The sequence below is a fragment of the Drosophila persimilis genome, unplaced genomic scaffold (assembly GCF_003286085.1).
Source record: "Drosophila persimilis strain 14011-0111.01,24,50 unplaced genomic scaffold, DperRS2 tig00000002-arrow-pilon, whole genome shotgun sequence".
Lineage (NCBI taxonomy): Eukaryota > Metazoa > Arthropoda > Insecta > Diptera > Drosophilidae > Drosophila > Drosophila persimilis.
Genome location: NW_020825289.1, coordinates 12985007 through 13007458, shown reverse-complemented (window position 1 = coordinate 13007458; position 22452 = coordinate 12985007). Strand labels below are relative to the sequence as shown.

Here is a 22452-nt window from a genome sequence, read left to right as displayed (position 1 = left end):
TTGTCCAAAGCCAGCTAAGAAGGAACTCACCAACTGTCACAAGCATACTTCGGGAAACTAAATATTTAAATAGATTTTGTAAATAAATCCCCCTCGCAAATCCCTCGCGATTGGAACATCATTATAACCAGAACTAACCAAAAAGTTTCGATATATAGAGACTGAGTACCAGATATCTTAGCGTCGCGGCACGTGTGCCCACCAAAAAAAGAAAAGCTCGAAATATAAGTAGAAAAAAATCAGTCAAATCAAAGTCCAACCAGGCAGATCTGAAATAAAACTATCCAGTAATATCTTGAAGCTTTTAGTATGAAAAAATATTTATTCTGTCTCTGAATAAATTATCGTTCCCCTGCCGCATCTTTGTGGATAGTCAGAAATGCGCTAAGTGATTGGGCTGTTACTTCTCATTTAAAAATGTTTTTCTTCGAAGGGCACCACCAACAGGAGGATGGTGGAGAGGACGAACATAATCATTATTCTAATGCACACAATGTGCGGAAGGTCGTACGGCCCCGGCAGGCACTTTTCATCTGATTTAACCGCAAAAATGTGGGTTTTCTTCGGTGAACAATTTTTGCTGCAGGAAAGGCAGGAAAGGTCCTTGTGTGGCAACATTTACATGCTCGTTAAATTTACAAGGATGCAAGGATAGCAGTTGCCAAAATTGGTTCAGTGACGCCGGTCAGGGATTGCTGGTAAATCAGTTTCAAAAAATACACCCATTCACAGATACATTCAGCCTGTATTCCCCACAAAAGATGCATTCATCGTCTCCATTGATATTGATTCCTAGGACTTATCCACACACACACACACACACACCCACACACACACATACGGCGTCAGAGCTTTGGATCTGCCACAAAAAACAAACACATTTAATTCATAAATTCCAAGGAAAGCTTGTCGGATAGAAAGCTTTTCCGCGGCAGCCAGCCGACAGGTGTTGCCTTCGCCGTTGCCGTTCGCAGGCATTCAGTTAGTCGCCGAAAGGACGAGCAGCCAGCAGGTATGTGCATTTTCCTCTAATCCCGGCTGCGAGTGTTCCAAGTGAAGCGCCTCCTCGACACGTGTGTAAGGTCGGTGTTCTACAAATTTAATATTTCAATAGGTGAAAGGTGCGGCTGTTGATGCAAATAATAGAAATGGAAATACATTTAAATCCAAAATACCCTCTTCCCAGTGTTTCAGGGTATGTGTGTGTGTGTGAGTGTTGGGTGTTAAAATTAACAGTGACCTTTGACAGTGTGAAAGTAGATAGCTGAACTGTTTCGGATATGTAATTAGGGACGGGAGATTGGGCTACAGAACTGTTGAAATTATGTCCATTACACGACCCAATTGGATCACATTTCACCAGGAAACGGAGAACAGATTGTGGCTGAAATAATCATTCATGAAAGGCTCGTACTTGTGTAACCTGATCAGACAACTTATACGCATTGTACCGTACCTTTTGAAATGTGAATAAGTAGAGTAGCAAAGTTGTTTTGTAATTTTTCAACTGACAATTATTGGTGTGCATTCATATATGCATGTTTTTTACATAGCTTATGGGATTGGAAACTATTGGTCGTGGTCGTGGGACCCCCGTAGACTGAGAGCGGACGTGGTCTTTTCACCTATGCGTCGTCTGTTTGTCAATGCCTTGTGCAGCTGAGTCGGTCCCAAAATCCAAGAACAGTAAATACAGTCTGGCGACGCGCAGAAGTCGGTACCAAGAAAGCAAAAACAAAACATGTTGCTGAGACATGACACAGTAAATTTGTGCCCCATTCCCTTGCTCTAAAGGGTATGCCCAATAATACAATAATTAATTACATGTCTTGGGCATGACGAGGAATATTTTCTCCATTGACGAACAGAGGAAGCCATATAGGTAGCGAGACGAAGGATAGCCCGTAGCACGATTCATGAAACGGAAAATTGAAATGGAATCTTGGTATTTTATTTAGCTGAAAAGAAACTTTTCTTAGCACTGGCTCTCTTCTTTCCATGATTCCCCATGATTCGATTCGATTCAAACTTCATTCTTTCGCAAAAGTTCATATGAAGTTCTCGTTGCCGACCAAGAGTTTTCCACACCTGTAGTAGAATGGAACAACTTTTGACACCTTCCAAGCACATCAGAACTTGACCCATAACCCATCTTTATTGGCAAACTTGTTTCGATTCTTTAAAGTATGTCATAGGAAACTTGATAATTGCACAACTTTAAGGCAGCCCCAGAGCAATTAGCCATCTTCCGTTTCCAAGCAACCGGAAAGGGGAGCTCGCTACAAAAGGGTGGTGACGTTGTAATGGCAGTTTGCGATAAAGACCGTCAGATGCGTCAGGCAACACTTTGGTTAATTAAGGAACGGGATACCTGAATAATGACCACAATTAAGGCTTATCTTCTAGCAGGCTAATGGCGCAATAGATCGATTACAATTGCTCGCCAGGCAACCAACAGCTCGCACCTTTCAAAGGTGAAAGGCAATTAGCTGAGATTTGATAACCAGTCATGGATGGTTGATTGTAATTAGCAGGCCCGCTGAGTGACCCACTGAAAGACGGACCGAAGGAAGGACAGAACTCGAGCCCAGTATCCAAAGAACAGTCCCGCAAAGTTTGACAGGAAGTTTGACAAGCCCAGGTCGACAAAAGTGGAAAAAAGTAATTAATGAAATGCTAAAAGCAGACCAGAAAGGATTTGCCCTTCTGTCCCTCTTCCTGGTCAGGGCCAGGGAATGGGGGCGTACCCATTTATGAAATTGCACTCCCACGAACATCTGTCCATATTATTTCCCCAACGACAAGCTGGGAAATGTTTGCATTTGCCTTGGACTCGGGCATTAAAGGTGACGTGGAATAGTATGTTAAGAGACCTATATTTAAGGTCTGCTTTTTGGCTTATTTATTTATGAAAGAGCGGCTACAACTGTTGTCCCTTGGCCACATTCAGACGGCTCAAGGCCTAGTCAAGGCCACATTGAATTCGTACACTCCAAATGACCCCAAAAAGTAGGCAACCTTTAAATTCATACAAATTTTACGCATAAAATATTTCATATTTTTGTTTAATTACCCCCACCTGGGGGACTCGATTCTATAACATTCTAATAAACTCATGACGCACAAGAAAATTATTATTATTTGAGATTTTTAATTTCCTCGGGCCGTCACTGGCCATCCCAAAGATTTTGTTGCTTTCTGGCGAGTTTCCACCCACCTCGGCTTTGCCTTTATTTCCAAGCAGCGAAATGAGAAAATGGCCAAATTATTAGACCTGTCCCAATTTCAGTCATTTGAATCAAAGGTAGTAAGAACTTTGATGTTACGCTGAACGGTCTTGAGAAGCTCTTGAGGCTCTCAAGGACTCTTCACAAAAATGTTATTCGAGTTGAAGCTTATTTTGAGATTTTAGGTTGCAGGCCACAGAGCCTATGCATGATTAATAAATAACAAGATGTCCTGGGGGAGTTTGGGGCTTAATTGGAACTCTTTCAATTGCCGCTCAGAATTTCGAAGTGGGCGGCATTGTCGGGAGTTGATGAATGAACGGGTGTTAACCGAGCAACAAGCGATTTGCCACACCTACGCATTCATACACACAAACGAATGTATACATACGAGAATATAGAGTCGGGTATATTACGATTTATGTGCACCTTTCATCCGGCAATAAAAACGGAGCTCAGGGCGGGAATGGGTCTCTGGGAATGCGTTACACATAAATTAAGTCACAGCCGGTAATAACACTAAAAGCGAGCCGACAATTTTAATGAGCTGCATGACAGGAGGTGGCACAGATATTGCCTGTGGCAGGCGGCGCATGTTGAATCCAGGTCCCGATGGTGGCCTTACGTATATATGCGACAAGCCTGATTGAAGCCAATTTCGGTAGCAAATGTGCGTGCATAGCGTAAATTTAAATCAAATTGTATATCTCCACAGGTCAGCAGCAACAGCAATTCTGACTTGGACAATGATGTACTAACGTGGCCAAAATGGCCAAAATGAGAAACATTCCGCTGAGGGCAGCCCTTCTGCTGCTCCTCGGCATGGCCATGCATCTACACCCCTCGGTCGCCTCGTCCGCGTTCGCTTCCGGCACGGCCTGGCAGCGCACCCTCTTCGGTCGCGATTCGACTCGCAATTTGATGCGGCGCAGCCCCCCCTCCGTGCTGGGGGCAGGAGATGGCAGTACCGCCTACGATGGAGGCCCCATGGGAGGTTACAAGGAATACAAGCACATCTATGGCCCCTATCCCAACGAGCAGGAGCCGCGGGAGGCGCATCCCCAACAGGTGAGTGTGGGCGGATGCCGCAGATTGCAGACAATTGAAGCGCTTGCTATGGATGGATTGTAAAATGTTTGTAAAACATTTAAATGTTTTATATGTGTAATTGACCATCGAATTTGTGGTTCAACTTTTTGCGTTCCATTCAACTTTCAGTCGAAACTTCCTGCTAAAATTCGTTATTTGTGTTTGAATTGCTTATTTGTATTGACCTTCCCTTGAACCTCTCGAGTTAAGTCGTCTGGAATATACATTTCCATATGTATATATACCCACACACTCAGAGTAAACTGGCAGAGCAAAAATGCACACCCATATTTTGATTAAATATTCGGTTTTTGAAATACAAACATGGCGAAAATATATACAATTCCCTCTGATTTCAACCTTTCAAACGGCGCATATTTAATCAAAATGTAGAACGCTTTAAAATAAATAAAATAATCTATTCAATTTGGAGGAACTATATCGAACTAAATATAAAGTAAATTTAATTAAAGTCGGAATATCTGGGACATTTTTGTATGGGTGCATAGATAGATTATTTTTGTTCTTATTCGCGAATTTTGTTGGCCACAGCATCAGAGTTCATATGTTTGGAGAACCTTTAAAAATAACTCAGCACTGTGCTATCAGATTTAACAATGAAAAACTGCAGCATGTATACGTAATTGAAACTGGTGGCAAGTGTTCTGTTATGTTGACCGCAATCAAGGGGAAAGTTCAAAGTTCAGGCCGATACTCAAATAAATCAACGGGTAGCGCGGCCATCTAGTGCGCCAGAACAAGTGACAATTTTATTGATACCAGGCGAAGGGTAGGGCCGGGCGTGAATGGGGGAAATATTACGCACACGCAACGTGTGACAGGGCAGACAAGTGCCCCGCTAATTGCCTTCCCCCTCCGAATCCCAAAGCTACGCCAGCAGACCGAGGTCTATGGGATTGTGGAGCCGCTGATTGAGGACACACCCTGCGCCGACCGCCCCTGCCTGGTCAGCGAGGACTGCTGCCCCACCGGGGTCTGCGTCAACACCAATGGCGGTAAGCGGAAGCATGTCCGCTTGTCCTCGCCTTTCATGTCCCTTTTGCTTTGTCTTGCAGAGGGCAAATGTGTCTATGTGTTTGGCCACCAGCGCGACATATGCCAGCGCCACGGGGACTGTGTCGCGGGCAGCGTCTGTATGCTGGTCGCCGAAGAGGGCGTCTGGCGGTGCGAGATCGAGTCGGAGTCCAGCGCTGCTCCGTCGCTTCTGGAGGAGATGATCGGGGTGAGGCGGAAGCAGCCGCTAGGCAGTGATTGCAATAGCAGCAGCGATTGCCAGATGGTCAAGTAAGTCCAGGAGAAATTGCCTCAGGGCTGGGTATCATCTGTCTTCTGTCCATCTTTCAGCGGGATGTGCTGCCAGCAGCAGCGACTGAATCATCGGGCTAGCATCAAGCGGATCTGCGGCTACTTCCGCGACGCCTTCGACTGTGTGGACATGGTTGGAGCAGAGGTGAGGGGTCGGCGGAGATCGCGTTAAGATTAATCCCCTTAAATATTTGCCAACCAACAGCACCCGCAGCATCGTCGCTATTAAAGATATCCGGCAGCTGGAAGTGAAGGTGCAGGCGCACAGGCACGGCATGGAAATATGAATTCAAATGACGAAGAAGACCCAGCTAAATGACGGAAAACACAACTACCGGCACGAGTATATGATGGATATACAATACACAAAGAAGTACCTATATATATACATTACTGAAACATATCAAATTTTTAAACAAATACATATACTATAATTCTGCAAGTTTGCGTAGTTTAGAGCAAAATTTCTGCGTATATGTATACATATAATAATGAATACTTATTTCCTTCGGTCACTTTGAAACTCGGGAACCATAATCCAGTTACTCGAAATGATTTTAGAAATCTAAATGTGTTTTTCGTAGACTCTCCAAAATATACTGACTGAGGCATTCAATGTTATTAACCGCAAAATTATTGCAATACAAGTTTACAATATTTAACCAGCAATTAATTATTAAATCGTTTCAAGTCTAAATGTAAATTGAACACAATAAATGAATAACCGCAAAGTCCATAAGCAAAGACGTGATAATTTTGTTTCCAATTCTGGCATGATATTTAAGGATTCCAGAACTGAACTGAAGACCAAATTAATATCCACAGGTAAGAAACATACGTACATATGTACGTGGAATATATATGGAATTGGAATTGTTTTAAATAATATTTATGAACAAATTGTCCATTTATTCTATCAAATGAAGCATGTCTTATTCCCGCCGTTCATTGAGCTCCTCCCAAATTGGGATTGTCAATACTAAACAGGGCTCCTGCCAATAGTTAAGACTATGGTATAACCTTAACTTGGAAGCTCGACCCATCGACCCGACTCGACTCAACGCGGAGCCACCATTAATTCAGGTTCCATGGAATCGCTGCAGGGCGACAATCCAGGCTGAAATTTAAATAAAATGTTTCCACCCGAGTGGCAAAGTATGAATAATGCAGGCAGCCCTCCACGAAATTCTCTCCTTTTCGTTCAGATGTTTTCATATGCAAATCACTCACAGAAACCGAGGGGCCCAAAGACCATACTGGGGAGCGCACATGGCAAAACACAAATAATAATAATACAATTAATTAAGTAAAAGTACTTTGGGGAAAAATTGCGAATGAGTGAAAAACGTTTGGCGTTCTTTTACAAATATTTTCAGATTGTTTTATTTTTGTATTTTATTTAAAGTGCCAGTAAAAACGCAGCTTAAAGCTAAAAGTTAGACTCTGTTTACACTTTCAACGCGTTTTTGTTTTTAACATTACACCCAAGTAAATCCATCCTCCTCTCTCCTCTCTTTCTATATCTCTCACGATCCAGTTCAAATACGATAAATACACATTACAAACGCTTCCGCTCATTCACTTATGGCTGAGACAATTTTCGATTACTTGAGCCTAATATAAAGTCGTATAACGTCAAGGTTCTCCGTTTTTACCAAAAATTAATGTTCTTTTTGCAAGAAAAATAGGATTTTTTTGTTAGTTTTATTTCTCCTTTTCGTTTCACATTTTTGCGCATGGTTCAAGTCTTTTGTGTAGGTTTCTTTTCGTTTTCGTTTTCAATGGAAATTGTTTTTGGTTTGGATCAAAGTTGGGGTGGAACGGTAGGAAGAACACCCTTCGGAGGTTGTCTATCTTATGGATTTGTCTCTTGAAAACAACTCTCGGCCTAAACTTAGCTTAGAACACAGTTAAACATTTAGCATTTAACACGATCCATTAAATTGTTTCTCGTTTTATGTGTTTGACTCGCACGCACAGACTCCACGGACTATTTACAGATTTTACAATTACAGGAATTACAGTTTTAAAAACTAAATATATGTATGCATTGTATTTTATAATGTATGCACGTGTTTTGTATAAAAGCTAGAAATATGTGGTTTTGTTTAGACCGGACTGGTTGGTTCGTACAGGAAATTAATATATGTATGTAGGAAATGAAATTTCGCAGGCCAAAAATGTAACAATAGTTTAATATATACGAGTAGTTTCTAAAATAGAATCATAATTCTAGTTACAATCTTGCATGCAAGATCCGTACAAATGCTTAGTGGTACATAGCTTACATCGAAATTATTTAATGTTTAAATTAATGATTACGTTAATCTCTCAGCTTGTGTTGGTGTCTGTGTGGATTGTGTGCGGGGGTTTCAGGAATCATTTCGTATATAGAAACTACTATTGCATTCTCGTAGAGGATTTGGTTATGGACTCTTTCAGCTTTATGGCATTTGATCGGGGAAATAAAACGCTCGGCTATGTTAAACATATTCTAGAACACGAAAAACTCTGTTCACAGACTTAGACTATGGGCTTAGGTGATTCCATGAAACATCGAGTTCCTTACAATTTGCAATTGAAGCAAAAATAGTTCACATTTAATATACAAATACGTATGATTATATACTTTTGTAATGTTCAATTAGTTTCGTTTACTTTGCTTTCTCTTTTTATGACTACAAAAAATAGGAAGAACAAGCTTTGGTTATAACAGAAAAAGAAATCAAATAGATTATAGTAAAACGGCTACGTTAATGGATCTGATGCAACTGGGATGTAGAGGTGATGTAACAAAACTAATGACCATGAGGCGTGAATGAAGAAGCAAACCATTGAAGTGGATTGCTCTGATCCAGGATTTTGGATACACCAAGCTATTTATGCATATGTATGTTTGTGTGATACATTTAGCTTGGGAGGCGCACACAGCAAAGCAATAGCTTTGGGGCGCGGCAGGCTAAGCGTGAGCAGGCGGCGCACCTTTACGATTTGTATGTTTAAATTTTACTTTTACTTGAAGATTTCCTGAGTTTGGTCAACGATTCTGTTGGTCTACGCCTAAATTGGTTGATTCCCCCGCCCCCCCATCGCTGTTCCTGTTATCGTTGTCGATTCCATATATATTTCATAATGTGAAGTCGAAAAGTGCATGCAGTTCGGATCTACTGTATTTTCTGTATTCAATTTACTTTGATAATATACGTAATTATGTATCTCTCACTGATTTCCTCTGCTGTTCAGTCTTGGCAAAGTCTTTTACTGTATTTTTTCGTTCGTTTGTTGTATCGTCTCGTTTTTGAAACAAGGTTTATAAAAAATATATTTACGATGTTGGTATCTTTTGTGGGTATAGTGGGTATGTATGTATATCTAGGCCCTAATTGGTGGCACTAATGGCAGTGCGGCAGTTTCCTCTGGAGCGCCGCTTTGCTCACGCAGCCCCAATATAAGTAAATCTCAGCGGAAATGTCAACGAAAGCTATGTACAATTGTCGGGTCGGTCGGGGATGGTGGGTGGGAAAACTCAAAACGGCAAAAAACAAAGCAAAGCAAAGCAATGAAATCCCGCAGGATCAATTAGCACTTAATATTTACAGCTTTCTTTGTATTTCTGTTCTCTTAACGGGTTGCTGGATCTGCTTCGCAGGCGCTGTCACGACATTTAAGGTCACGCGGGGCCAGGTTACAGGTTACTGCTGCATGGAGTAGACACACGTACACACACACATGCACACACACACACACACACTCGTATGTACAGACACTCTCTTTCCACTGGGCGGGCACTGAAGCTGCTGGAACTAGAGCCACAATCAGTTCTTGACCTTGTCCTCCACACTGATGCTGGCGAGGGTCTTCTTGATTCGCAGCGCAGTGAGACGCGCCACAGGATTCGGATACCAGCACTCCTTCATGACCTTGGCCATGTTGTGGAGCACATCGGAGGCGTGCCAACGATTCGGTATATTGGGGCGACTCTTCTCAATGCAAACGACCTGCATGGGGGTAAACATATTCGATTAATCTTTAATTCAAATATGTTAAAAAGAAATGGCGAGGTCACCTTCTTCATCTCCTCAATGCTGGGATCCGGCTGCACGGCATCATAGTACGGCAACTGGTACTCATCGTAGATCATACCCATGTTGCAGCGCCGTGCAATCTCCCAGAGGATCAGGCCAAAGGCATACACGTCCGCCCGCTTGTACGAGTCAAAGTGCTGGGCATTCATGCTTTCGTCCAGCACCTCCGGGGCCATGTAGCGCTTCGTTCCAACCCGATGTGTAGAAGGTATATCCACCGAATCGTCCTTCTCCACATGGCGCACCGCAAGTCCCAGGTCACCTATGGCGCAGCTTAGATTCGATTTGACCAGTATGTTCTTGGACTTGAGATCGCGATGGGCGATTGCGGGCTTGCCGCGGGTGCCCACAATGTCCATGTGCAGATGCGCCAAGCCAGTGGCGATACTTAGCGACATGTTCAGCATTGTGTTGGTGTCCACCGTGTGCGTAGTCAGATAGTCGAATAGCGATCCGTTCTCATGGTAGTCCGTGACTAGCCACAGCTGGGTCCAAGTGCCGTTGTCTGTGGGGGTAAATGTGGAAGGAGGATTAGCATTTCCCATGACTCTTGCTCAAAGGCTCACCCTTGTTGTCCGCTGCAATGAAGCCCAGAATGTTCTCGTGTCGGAGCATTACCGTCTGATAGATTTCGGCCTCGCGGAACCAAGAGCACTCCTCGCGACTGGAAAAGATCTTTACGGCCACATTCTCACCGCGCCAGCGACCACGCCAGACCTCTCCGAAGCGTCCCTTGCCAATCACGTGACACAGCTGCACCTGGCGTGCGATGGAGCGTTGTACCAAAAGCGGCAGACCAGCTGATGGAAGGTTCAAGATTCAAGAAATTAGTATGCAGCGCTATAGAGTATAGATTGCTATACTCTCGGAACTCACCCGAACCGGAACCAGATGTGGTCATCTCAATGATGTCGTGTATGGTGGTGTTGCCATTCAGTATGGGATCGTAGACGGAGTCCTCCTTGGCGAAGGGTCTGCCGCTGGCCAAGCGCTTGCGGCGCTGGCAGTAGTACCAGAAGGTCGTTCCCGTCACACAAATGATGAGGGTCGCACCCACAATGATCCCGACCAGTTCCCAGCTGTTGAGAGTGCGTTCCGGCATAAAATCTAATCGGAATCAAATGCAGTTGAGTGTTAGGGGAATCAGACGAAAGTACAGAGCGATAGGTGTGTGAAATCAATGAAAAATTAAATACGGATACGGATAGAATGCAGATTAAAGGGGGGGCATGCAAAAAGCCATTGACCGTTAGATGTGCATGATAAACGTAACAGCAAAACGGGGTGCAAAACGAAACGAAACAGAACGAAAGAAACCAAGCGGCAAGTCGAAGTGCGGGCATTGATTAGCGTAAATTTGTTAGTGATTAGTAGTAGAACTAATATTAGTCATACGATATACATACATAAATACCTGCACATGAATTTCACGGGTTATGTACAAACACCGTACTCTTTTCGGCGCAGTTTTAATATCTACTCCAAACACAAAAATTACACAAGTAAAATAGCGAAGATAACGCTTCGAATTTTCCGGCTTTCCACAGAAATGAATACAAAAGAGAATCAGTCTAAAGCCGAACCCGAAGCTGAACCCAAATCGAGATGTGAACTCTACAGACAAAAACGAGCACACAAGCCCCACCGAACATTCACAAAAGTGCGATGTAAATGAGCAAAATAAACAACGAAGAACGGAACGATATGATGAACGAGAAAAATAAGGCAATGGAAGTACATATTCGCCGTACTGAAATTTAAATACCCTTCGAGAAGTTGATCAAGATGGTACTACATTAATTGTACATGAAATTATTAAGAAAACTAATATTAATACATTTGTGTTGAGCCACTTTTGTTGGATTTATCGTTTATTACATTAATTAATATTTGTACCATTACAAAAGTCACAACTAAGGAACAACTTCTTTAAGGGTATGAATATAAAGACAGACAAAAAACTGCAGACGAGACAAAAATGCGGTCATTAATGAATGAAATGAGCGAGCTTTGACTGCGACTGCGACGGCGACGGCAACGACGACGCCGACTGCAACTGCAGCTTTGTCGGAGCTGCAATGCACATGAATGAATGAATGAGCAAACTGCATAAACGAAAAGAGAACACCTAGACAGGCGGTCGACACACTCACACACACACACGTAAACACCGACACAGGCACAGACAGTAGGTGGGTGGACGAGAAAGAGACGGGTAGATAAAGCTCGCAACTGCGACGACTTCTTTAAATTCTTCTTCTCCTGCTTTAACTTCTGATTCTCTGTACTTGCTTTTGCTGTTGGAGTACAGCCCTTGAGACATGTTTGTTCTTGTTGCAGTCTGCTTTTGCTTGCTTCCTTTTTTAATGCGTTTTGGCAAAGCACCGAAGAGAGGCTCAACGATTGAAAAAAATAGTTAATTCCACGAGATTGAAACACTATGCCACTATTACCGCAAATATACATAAATACATATGAACATACACACGTATCTTATAGGATCGACGGTTCTGCAAGGGTATGGAAAGCTTCGGCTAACGGCTTCACTTTTTGTTGAATGCGTTTTTAATAAGTCCATATGCACGATGGTGATTCAAAAGGTCAGCAGACAGCAGAACAAAACGTAGCAAAACATCGCGCAGACACAGTTTGACAGTTGAGAGGTCGCTGTTGAGGAAAATGATGGCGGGGTGGTGCAGTAGCCGAGGCCACAAAACAGGACAACAAAGTGATTTACATTTACATATACGAGTATGTATTTATGTGTATGCATATGTGTGGAGGCGAGGAAAGTCTACGAATGAACAAGGACGAACCATCTTCCCTCAAAAGACGAACAACACTGGGGGCATGTGCATGTGTGATTGATTGGTGGGGGGGTGGGAACTGGGCTGGCTGGGGTACAAGCAGCAGTGGGCTCTTGGAGCGTGTGTGTGCGTGTGCGTACGTGTTAGTCAGGTATACAAATGCGTGAGCGAGCGTATAGTTGTGGTCACAAAAATAGGAGTGCTGTAGCACTTATTTATTCTCTGTTTTAATGTACATATTTTTGAATAAACTCCCATTATTTTAACCACTACGGCCTCCATACATATTTACGCGTATATAGATACATATAGATATATATGTAGGTGTGTGTGTGTGTGTTCCTGGAAGCTTTCTTGTATGTAAGTGCGATACTTCTTTTTGATATGGAAACAAAACAACGCAATGATGTGGTGCAATGGAAAAGAGCGTGGTTGGGTGGGACTGCATTGATGGAGGATTCAAGACTGCATGGGCATGGACATGGGCATGGGCTGTTGGTGGCTGTTTGGGTGTTTGGTAATTCGGTGGACTGGTGGGTGTGTGGTGGCTGTGCAACTCTCACCTGGTATCGGCCCAGTGTAATTCGCACGCGTATTGCAATAATCATCGGGACAACATTGTGAGGAGACATTCGATGTTCGGAATTTACAGGTGGACGGATCTTGGGGTGGTAATTGGTCTGAGGGCAGGCATCTACATACATAATATTTAGTATTCTTGTAGTCATAGGCTTTAGTGTGTGGTTCTGCTTCAAGTTGTTGCGTTAGTACTTAAACTAATACTAGTAGGGCTTTTAGGGGTTAGCTTTGGATAGTTATAGATTAGAATAGTAAGTTTTTCTTGTTGCGGCTGTAGATGTTGCTTTGTGCAGTTGCGAAGCAGCTTTTGTTGTAGTTTTTGTTGCGTTTTTTTACCACTTACATACTAACTAAATTTTTGTAGCACCTGTTTTGTTTGTTTTGTTTAATTGCAGAGCATCGTTGTGTGCATCTAAAGGCGGAAGGGAGGGGGTTATTGTTATATACGCCAAGGGTAGGAGAGGGTTCGGGTTAGGTGTGGGGATACTCAGCGGCAGCGTCAGCGTCAGGCAGGGGGCTGTGTGTGCACTGTTTGGAGGGTGCACTGGCAAAAAGCAATATCGTTTTCGGTTCTCAAAACGCCAAGGAAAGAAAGGGGGGAAAAGCTAAGGGGAGGGGTGTTTAATCTATAACCAAACAGCGGGGGACCAATCGAAAATCACACGCCGGGGTCTACCCAATCAGCTCCATAAAAAGAACCTCCACTGTGGCCAAACAGTGTACAAAATACACACTCTGAGAACTGATTCAGATTCTTTGAATATTCAGCAAAATCATTTAATTAACATTTGGTAGAAGACCTGCTATCAAATCGATTCTCAATTGATTGTGCAGAAGAATATACGAAATTTAAGAACTAGGACCATAAGCAAATCAACTTCAATAGTTTCTAGAGTACAACAAGCTCTAAGCAGTAAAGATAAAGTTCTAAAAAAAAGTTCCGTCCATCTAGCACCAGCCGAAACTTAAACTTCCATGGGCAAACGGAGCTCCACTCGAAACGCCCGCTAACCAGTGTATTTAATACAGAACCTTATAAAATCCCTTCCTTTGCAAATAGCAAACAAAGAAGAATCCCCTGGAATAGCTGGAAAGTGAAATATCTACAAACTACAAACAAGATTCGAATTTGCATGCAAAAGTTAAGTGTAATTTATTAAGATAGGGTGTAAGCTCGATTCCGTATACGTATTGTATGTATATTGTGTGTGTGTTTAGACAAAGATAGAAGTAAGGAGATGGAGGGGGAGGGGGAGAGAGAGGGAGGCGGTAAAAACAATATGGGACCAGAAGGCCCGGAAAGCAAACAAGGTGCAAATGGAAATGGAAAATATTAATAAACCAAATTTCTGTGCAAACCCTAAAGGAAATTATAACAAAACCAAAATCATAATCATAATTATACTAGACCAAAACTAAAATAATTAGTTTTTCGGATTATTGGATTGGATTACATGTTGGATATTTGTTTTTGGTTGCTAGTGTGTTGCTGTTGCTTGTCTATTTGTTGCAGTGCATAATTAGGCAAGGAGTAAATAACAGAGCGAGAGCGAGAGCAAGAGCAAGGGAGAGAGAGACAGAGAGAGAGAGAGGGAGTGTGTGCGGTGGCTGTGCAAAAACTAAAGAGAGAAATTGTATTGTATTTATTGTTTGTTTTTGATTGATTGGTTTTTGTTTTGTTTTGTTTTTGTGGTTACTTTGATGTTGTTGTGGCTGTACCTGTTTCAAATATCCTCTTCATAATCTCATTCTTATTGCAGAAGTCTTCCCTACAACATTTTATCCTAAACGAATCATATTTGATGCGGCTGGTGAGGCACTCCAGCGGCTCCCGGTGCAGTTCGTATTTCAATTCGAGGCAACTAAAGTGTGCCAGTCGAGTGCCGTGGAGTACAGGTACAGGCACAGGCACAGGCAGAGGCACAGGTACACAGTTACAGGTACAGTTATCATAGAAGGAGCGAAAACGAGAGGCGAGCGAGGAGGCGAGGGGCAAACACATTCGACAACAGAGAGAACGGATAAAGAGAAGAGAGAGAGAGAAAATATAACAATTAAAACAAATTAGTATTGCTTGGCAATTTGTTGTCGTTGTCGTTGTTGTTGTTTTCTGTTTTCTGTTTTGTTTTTGCCGATGATGACGTAGCCCGCAGCTTCTTTTTTTTGTTGCGTTGCTGCTACTGCTGCTTCTGTATTACGTCGCTTGTTGCTAATGGAAATTTCAGTCTGGTTAGTAGCAATAAAAACATTATAATTATAAGCAAAAAAAACAATATATGAAACTCTAATTGCAGGCTGTTCTCCCATCGGCTTCTGTTTCTCTAGTTGCTTTTTTTATAGTGGGCTTTTTTGTATATTAGTAGTGCTCTGCATTTCGGGTTATGATCATTTCAGGAACTTGAACTCAACGAGCATTCGAGGCAAGAAAATACAGTCCAAAGAACGAACGAAAGAACGAACGATGGAACTCTTGAGCGGCGTGCGAGTCAGACAGAAAGAGAGACAGTGAGAGAGAGAGGGAGAGTAGGAGTCGGGCGGGGGGAGAGGGAGTTGGGCGGGAGAGAAACACGTGCAGACGCGCACGCACCTTCGAAGGTGGCCGATGGCTGCTGCCGCACGGCATCGTTGTCACCATCCTCCCATGTGGGCGTGGCCACCGCATAGTACTTGATGACGGGCCGCAGCTGCCGGTTGCAGAAGTCCCGATCGTTGCAACAGGCGTGTCCGCCCCTGCGGGCAGCCGGCCGAGCCGTGGGTCCGCCATGGCGACCCTCGTTGCACCAGATGAAGCGGCCTGGCGGAAAGCTCTGCGACATATTCAGGCATCTGGACCGAGTAAGGGTGTGTGGCAGCGATGCCGCTCGATTATACATATTCGATTCTCGGGTAGTGCAAGACCTACATATGATCTAACAAGTGGGGCCGGGCCAGGCCGAGCCGGACTGGGGCTGGCTGAGACTTACCGGAAACTGAAGATGATCTTGTTGTCCGCATTCTTCTCCACCGACGTGAAGCAGTAGCCGTCCGTCTCGCAGATCTGGTTCGTCTCCTTGCAGATGTCGCAGTGACATTTTACGGTTTCTAGCGGGAGAAAGAGCGACAGAGAACGGAATTAGCTACAAATAAGCGAGAAAGAATATACATATACTCTCTGGGAAATATAAACTAATGGGAAAATTAATGCTTAGCACATCATAAATCAAATGCTGTTCAATCGAAACTTCTTGACTGATGATAACCGCAGGGCGTACTGCCAATAACCATGCCCAGAGGACGGCTGGCGAAGCACACGCTAACGCACCGCAGAGGCAGAGGCAGAGGTAAAGCGCGATAAAACAAAAACAAAAGCATTTAGCATTTAGCATTAACAAAAGCAGACGATGAAAGGAAGACAAGTGTAAAGTGGAGGGCCAGACAGAAGCGACCAGTTTTTTGCCACTCCTCCCTGCTTGCTACCCGGGCCGGGGTTTTTTTTCTGCCGGTTCCGAGTCGAGTGCAGGCCGTTGCAAGTGCAACTGCATGCAATGCAGGCGGCAATGCACCCAGTGAATGCAGTAGATGGGGGTGTCTGGTTGCGGAATGCCGTGGGAGTGAGAGTGGGGCACGAGAGTTGTCTGGCTAGCGACTGCAGCTCATTGACACCGAGCGCTGACGTCACGAGGCCAGACGGAGCTGGAGACAGAGACAGGGACGGAGCTGGAGTTGGAGTTGGAGTTCGTAATGGTAATGTAGACGACCCAGACGGCCGGCGGGCTTTTCAGCTCCATTCAAAGTCTTTGAGGTGTTACAGTCACGCGAAGGCATGGCTGCTGCCTCTTCAACTGCTGCTCTCCATTCATTAAGCGCTTTCGTCTGGCCTGGCCATATCTGATCTGATCCCCTACTGCCTTTGGACTTACTGTCGTGCTTCTTGCTGCTCTGTTGCTGTTGCGGCACGTAGGGTGGCAACTGCGTGACGTGCGGCTGTGGGGCAGCGGCTGATCCATCGCCGTCTTGCGGCAGCAGCATAGCCACTGCACTGTTGTTGCTGTAGCCGTGGCTATTGCTATTGTTGAGGCTGCTTTTGTTATTGCTGTTGATGTTGCTGTCATGGCTCCTGTTATCAGCGGACAACGTCGTCGGCGATGGCGACGTCGATTTTGTTAGATAAGCCTGGCCAGCTGTTTCGTCTGCTTTCACCGTTGGCGCCCTTGTCGTCGTCGTTGCTGCTACTGCTGCTGCTTCTGGTGGTGGCTGCCACTTGCCTGCTTCGGGGGTGGTGGCCCCGATCGAGGAACTGGTATTCATGACCAATTCAATTGGGGTGGCTGCAAAGTGTGTCGGAAATTAGGTTAGTTTCGCACCTGAGGCAAGCGCACGAGGGCCGCCCCGAGCTCCATCCTCCCATCCCCACCGGAAACACGACTTACCGCTGCTGGAGCTGAGGAGCAGCAGAGCGCCCATGAGGAGCAGCCAGGGCAGGGAGAACATCGTGTCTTTGTATTGATTATAGACGGGGCAGGGGCTGGTTTTCGCTTCTTTTGTCGCTGCTTCCCCTGCGCCTATCACGCTGGGGGCTTTTCTTTTGTTTTCCGTACACACACACATGCACATAAAGAAGCGGGCGGGCACACACACACGCACACAAGTGCAAGTTCAAAGTCTGGACTGGATTGGATGCAATTTATTTGCTTCTTATTCCTCGTATGCCAGGAATACGTGGAGCGAGAGCGGGACCGATTGGGCCGTGCCCGTGCGAGTGGGGAGGGCCGGAGGAAGAAGTCCTCTGCAGACGGCCTCTAATTTCCCCTGTACTGCGCATTTATCGCGTAGGACTCGCACTGAGTACGTCCAAACAGGTTCACATTTTGCCGCTGCATGGCTTGGGGTGTTCCACTGATCAAAACACTGCGGCACTCGATGCAGTCTAATATTAAGCCAATTTCCACCCAATTGGAAGAAAAACTATATCACATTTCACGGACGAGGGCAATTTTCAGGCGTATTTTCATCACGTGATTTCCGCACTATCGCGCGTGGATTGACAACAATCTCTTATTCAAAATTGTGACCGGCACTTGTAAGCTTATTGTGCACTTAGCTGTTTGTTTTAATTGCAGTTATTTTTATGTTAAAATGCTGAATTTTGTGCAGCGAAAAATTCGCGTATATGCGTGCAGCAACAACAATTTTTGACACACGTTGAGTGTGACCGTAATATATAAATATACCGTAAATATACTGACGAATTGCTTCTTCCTCCTTCTGCTACTGCTGTGTCTGCTTCTCTGTTATTGGCCTCCACCGTGGCGCATTGTGTGCAGACGTTTTCGTGGCTGTCTTTATTTCGTTTTTGCGGAAATTTCCAACAAAGTACGCTAATGTTGTTTTAGTTGATAAAATTTATACCGCCCGACCTTCAGAAATATATCAAAATATACCGTCTCATTTAAAAAATATCCCGAAAATATACTGAGGAAGTTATAAGTTATAACTAATTTCCTCAGCCCTGCCCACATAGTTTTATTCTATTGATAAATACATTTTCTACAAGACTAACTACTTTTAAGTACTCCCATTTTTTTTGACTAAAACAAACAAAAATTAGATGGTAAATCCCAATAAGAATAATTATTAAATCTGGAGAAACATCGATTGCAACATCGATAAGAAAGCGATGTTTTTTCTGAAACATCGTTAGCACACTAATAGCCGTTTACACTGCGCTTACATGCGCAGACGCAGGGTGTTGCGTCTTGCGAATAGCTGCTTTGAGTGTTTGATCACGATCAACAAAATTATGGGAAACGACAATAAAATGAACAAAAGAGACTTGATGATTTATCATATTCAGCCATTTCTTTGCATAGCTTGTTGAAGTTCTTTCATGGACCCCCCTTGATATGTCTTTATGGCCTCATTCGCCGCATTAGCAAATTCTAGTGTCATAGCACCATAAGCAATGCGGCGAATGAACAATTTTCAGAGTACCATGTATGTATTAATTCAGTATGTTCCCAGTTGGCAGTTGGTATTTTTTAGCCCATATTCTTGACATCGCTTTCGCTTACGGTCACATTGCTTCGTGTATGTAAAATACAAATAAAGATTTAGTGCGAAATTGTTGTTGTTAGCTTAGTTTTTTAGCAGTTTTATTTTTGCAAATGCATTTGGTGTCTGCCCACTACACGTTGGCACTTTATGCTTAACTATATTAGGCGCGCGTCGATCGAATTGGTGCGTAATCATAATCATCAAGACATTGGGTGTGTATATGTATTGGTGTATTTCGGGCGTGTATGTGACGTGTTAGGCAAGAAGCACTGAAATTCCTCAAAACGCTTCTATGATATTGACCCAAGCCCAAACCTGAACCCAAACCCAAGCCGGCTTTAGCTGTACCTTCGACATTCTGATCTCTGTTAAATGCATCCAGTCAGACCCCTGCACACGCCTTGAGTTCTGCAATCGAGATAACTTTTTTTGTTTAATTTATGCTCACTTTATCTGCTCTGCTCTGCTTTGCTGTTTGTGCGCCCAAGCGGCCAATTGAATGAAGCTCTTCGCTGAACAGAACTGATAAATTCTGCTTTTGCCCCTGCCCCTTTCTCTCTCGCTCTCTCTCTGAGTTCGAGTTTAACGCTGGCTATGGTGTTGTCGCTGGCAGTTAAGCACACAACACAATGTAAGTTGAATTATTATGCAAAATAATGCTCCTACTTCCGTTGACGCATTGTGGTACATACTCGTGTCGTATCGTATGTACGTGTATGGATTGCGCCTCCTCGTGGCAACGTATTTATTTTTGATACGTGAACTCCCATCCAGCACTATCTGCAAACCAACTGACCCTGGCTCTGGCTCTATTCCAATAGACACTTATCTACTTATGTATATGTATATCACTTTACATTTATTCAATTTACAGATTGGCTAGGGTTTGATGGATGACACATCACCATGGGAAAGCTACTATCAAAAATTTTCGGCAACAAAGAGATGCGAATTCTCATGCTCGGGCTGGACGCGGCGGGCAAAACAAGTAAGCAGGCCGCTAGCCGGCGATCGACATTACAAGGTGCAAGAACTAATTTACTATCCAATTCTCGCAGCGATCCTGTACAGACTCAAACTAGGGCAATCGGTTACAACGATACCCACTGTGGGCTTCAATGTCGAAACTGTGACGTATCGGAATGTCAAGTTCAATGTGTGGGACGTTGGTGGGCAGGATAAAATTCGACCGCTCTGGAGGCACTACTACACAGGTAATCATTTATTCCGGGGCAAAAAAGCTGACAAAGTTCTGAATTGTACAAAATTAACAAACTGTTGGTCTGCAGGTACACAGGGTCTTATTTTCGTAGTGGACTGTGCGGATCGAGATCGAATAGACGAAGCCCGCACGGAACTGCATAGGATAATTAACGATAGAGAGATGCGGGACGCCATCATACTGATATTTGCTAACAAACAGGATCTTCCTGATGGTAATTATTATCGGACAAGTCCACAGGGATTCAAAATTCAACATTCACATCCCATCCTGTATTGTGTCTTTCAGCAATGAAACCCCATGAAATCCAGGAAAAACTAGGCTTAACTAGAATAAGAGATCGCAATTGGTATGTCCAACCATCATGTGCCACAACCGGCGATGGCCTATCTGAGGGCCTCACGTGGTTAACGTCTAACCATAAGTTATGAGAATCATAATCCAGATTTTGTATATGTATAATGGCATGTATTATTCGAAGCGAAGCAAAAGCAAAAATATTCTATTTTATTTATACAACAAAACAAAAGAAAAACATAACGCAAGCGCATAGTTAAAAGCCCAATAATGAACGTACATAAATTAAAGAAATGTTGAAGCTGGTACTCAGAAGTCAGATAGATATATATATATATATATAGTGATTATATATACATACTCTCAATTAACCACCCAATATTCTCACTAGTAAAATACACATACGAATAAACGAAGCATCAAAAAATAAAAAGGCAAATCATAAATATGCGTAAATTAAATGCGTAAAGTACAGAGACAAAAGCAGAACAACAGAAACTAGAGTTAAGTAAGTTTTTCTTGTAAATTATATTGAGACATGTAAGCAATAAGTTGAAAGCTGTTTATTGCAACTGTTACTATATGACTTGAACGAGGGGAACGAGTCTTAAATAAAAATTGTAAATAAATATTCAAATTAAAGCCCATACAAGCATCAAACAACAAATAAAACAAAACACCGATCAATTGAACAAACCCATAGATTTCTACGTTAATGGAAATATAAAAAAATAGTCACGGTGCCTTCCTCAATTGTCTAAGTGTGTCACTCCTCGATCCTTACCGTTTCCGTTCCGTTCCTCAATTACAGAACGATGTGCAGTATGGGAAATGTATCCTATTTTCTAGACTAACTTCCACGAGTCAACGGTTCAGTGTCAGATGCAGTGGGTTTGTATTGTTTATCCATTTGGAAATGCAAACATGCCATGTCCAAGTCCAGGCCCACAATTGCCAGCAAGGGGAGGAAAGCGTACTAGTATCTGAGCCTGAAGGGTCAAACAAGGCGTTCAATAATTGCTCTTTGTTTCCCATGACTACCTCTCAAAGTTGATGTATTTATTGAAATTTACCTGATATTACATTTATGTATGTGTATGTACACACGCCTTTTAAAAATCCTTTAAAGCCCTTTGGCTGCTTTGTGACTTTTTAATTGATAGCAGTGCATGTTTACTTGGAAATATTATACTTTTATTTGGTTAATAGATGACGATTAGAATTAAACCAAGCCTTGGTAGTCGGGTATTCCTACTCCTACTCAAACTCAAGTTTCATAATACAAGAAGAAGGGCATTTTGTGAATTTCTGAAACGAAATTAGAGATCTTTCTTTTTATTAATTGAGATGAGAAGTCGGTCAGCAAAATAATAGTTGGGTTAAATGAGAATAAAATCAATGCTTGCGCGGAAAAGTCTGTAGAAATTCCACTATCTTAAGTTCTTATAGTCTTCGACAGAAATGTTACTATTTTAGAAGAAAAATGTTTACTTAAAAAAATAAAATAAAAGTAAAAGATGCATTTCAGATACGCATTAAAGAAATAAATATTAGGGTCCAGATAGTCCATAGCTGAAGATCTAGCTGCAATGTTAATGATTTAACTTAAAATAATTAATATAATATTTAAATTTAATTTCCAAATATTCATTGCGTTTTTCAATTGAATTTTAATGGTTTATACGTAGCAACTGCGAAAAGAGTTTCCATCTATTATACACGGTACTCGACAAGTACAGGTGTATAAAAGCCAAACGAAAGCATATGTATGTGCTCGTATGTATGTG

The 22452-nt window shown here is 43.0% G+C and overlaps 4 protein-coding genes across 6 annotated transcripts; 2 read left to right on the top strand and 2 right to left on the bottom strand.

Moving 5' to 3' along the window:
- The first annotated feature begins 3942 nt into the window (after positions 1–3942).
- On the top strand, positions 3943–6375 carry LOC6592604 (ITG-like peptide). The gene is made up of 5 exons (XM_002018483.2): positions 3943–4295; positions 5206–5332; positions 5393–5621; positions 5682–5787; positions 5848–6375. Exons 1-5 carry the CDS (start codon positions 3996–3998, stop codon positions 5869–5871), a joined length of 786 nt encoding a protein of 261 aa, XP_002018519.1. The 5' UTR covers positions 3943–3995; the 3' UTR covers positions 5872–6375.
- Positions 6376–7005: 630 nt separating this feature from the next.
- On the bottom strand, positions 7006–15630 carry LOC6592605 (TGF-beta receptor type-1). Of its 2 annotated transcripts, none has more exons than XM_026985089.1 (5): positions 14833–15630; positions 10604–10834; positions 10294–10527; positions 9709–10232; positions 7006–9640 (listed from the first exon to the last, which is right to left on the bottom strand). In XM_026985089.1, the coding sequence occupies exons 1-5, from the start codon at positions 15113–15115 to the stop codon at positions 9458–9460; spliced, it is 1455 nt and encodes a 484-aa protein (XP_026840890.1). In that variant the 5' UTR covers positions 15116–15630; the 3' UTR covers positions 7006–9457. The 2 variants fall into 2 exon arrangements, with proteins under 2 accessions (XP_026840890.1, XP_026840891.1); XM_026985090.1 differs by lacking the exon at positions 14833–15630 and adding an exon at positions 13098–13218.
- Positions 15291–18191, bottom strand: LOC113565034. Its single transcript, XM_026984957.1, has 5 exons — positions 17523–18191; positions 17013–17420; positions 16077–16194; positions 15701–15939; positions 15291–15322 (listed from the first exon to the last, which is right to left on the bottom strand). Exons 1-5 carry the CDS (start codon positions 17704–17706, stop codon positions 15291–15293), a joined length of 981 nt encoding a protein of 326 aa, XP_026840758.1. The 5' UTR covers positions 17707–18191.
- A 1063-nt stretch (positions 18192–19254) lies between these two features.
- Positions 19255–20955, top strand: LOC6593144 (ADP-ribosylation factor 6). Of its 2 annotated transcripts, none has more exons than XM_026985443.1 (5): positions 19255–19329; positions 20021–20134; positions 20205–20360; positions 20436–20582; positions 20657–20955. In XM_026985443.1, the coding sequence occupies exons 2-5, from the start codon at positions 20053–20055 to the stop codon at positions 20797–20799; spliced, it is 528 nt and encodes a 175-aa protein (XP_026841244.1). In that variant the 5' UTR covers positions 19255–19329; positions 20021–20052; the 3' UTR covers positions 20800–20955. The 2 variants fall into 2 exon arrangements, with proteins under 2 accessions (XP_026841244.1, XP_002018521.1); XM_002018485.2 differs by having other exon boundaries at positions 19263–19358.
- Positions 20956–22452: the final 1497 nt, after the last annotated feature.

What these genes read in the sequence shown, in the direction of transcription:
- LOC6592604 (XM_002018483.2), top strand. Translation starts at nt 3,996, where the DNA reads ATGGCCAAAATGAGAAACATTCCGCTGAGGGCAGCCCTTCTGCTGCTC. An exon ending in CTGCGTCAACACCAATGGCG is followed by an intron (nt 5,333 to 5,392) that starts GTAAGCGGAAGC and finishes TTTGTCTTGCAG; the next exon opens with AGGGCAAATGTGTCTATGTG. An exon ending in TGGACATGGTTGGAGCAGAG is followed by an intron (nt 5,788 to 5,847) that starts GTGAGGGGTCGG and finishes GCCAACCAACAG; the next exon opens with CACCCGCAGCATCGTCGCTA.
- LOC6592605 (XM_026985089.1), bottom strand. Translation starts at nt 15,115, where the DNA reads ATGTGTTTGCCCCTCGCCTCCTCGCTCGCCTCTCGTTTTCGCTCCTTC. An exon ending in GAAGAGGATATTTGAAACAG is followed by an intron (nt 10,835 to 14,832) that starts GTACAGCCACAA and finishes GATTCCGATTAG; the next exon opens with ATTTTATGCCGGAACGCACT. An exon ending in CATTGCAGCGGACAACAAGG is followed by an intron (nt 10,233 to 10,293) that starts GTGAGCCTTTGA and finishes TTACCCCCACAG; the next exon opens with ACAACGGCACTTGGACCCAG.
- LOC113565034 (XM_026984957.1), bottom strand. Translation starts at nt 17,706, where the DNA reads ATGTGCATGTGTGTGTGTACGGAAAACAAAAGAAAAGCCCCCAGCGTG. An exon ending in GCTCCTCAGCTCCAGCAGCG is followed by an intron (nt 17,421 to 17,522) that starts GTAAGTCGTGTT and finishes CACACTTTGCAG; the next exon opens with CCACCCCAATTGAATTGGTC. An exon ending in GCCATCGGCCACCTTCGAAG is followed by an intron (nt 15,323 to 15,700) that starts GTGCGTGCGCGT and finishes AATTTCCATTAG; the next exon opens with CAACAAGCGACGTAATACAG.
- LOC6593144 (XM_026985443.1), top strand. Translation starts at nt 20,053, where the DNA reads ATGGGAAAGCTACTATCAAAAATTTTCGGCAACAAAGAGATGCGAATT. An exon ending in GGACGCGGCGGGCAAAACAA is followed by an intron (nt 20,135 to 20,204) that starts GTAAGCAGGCCG and finishes CAATTCTCGCAG; the next exon opens with CGATCCTGTACAGACTCAAA. An exon ending in CAAACAGGATCTTCCTGATG is followed by an intron (nt 20,583 to 20,656) that starts GTAATTATTATC and finishes TGTGTCTTTCAG; the next exon opens with CAATGAAACCCCATGAAATC.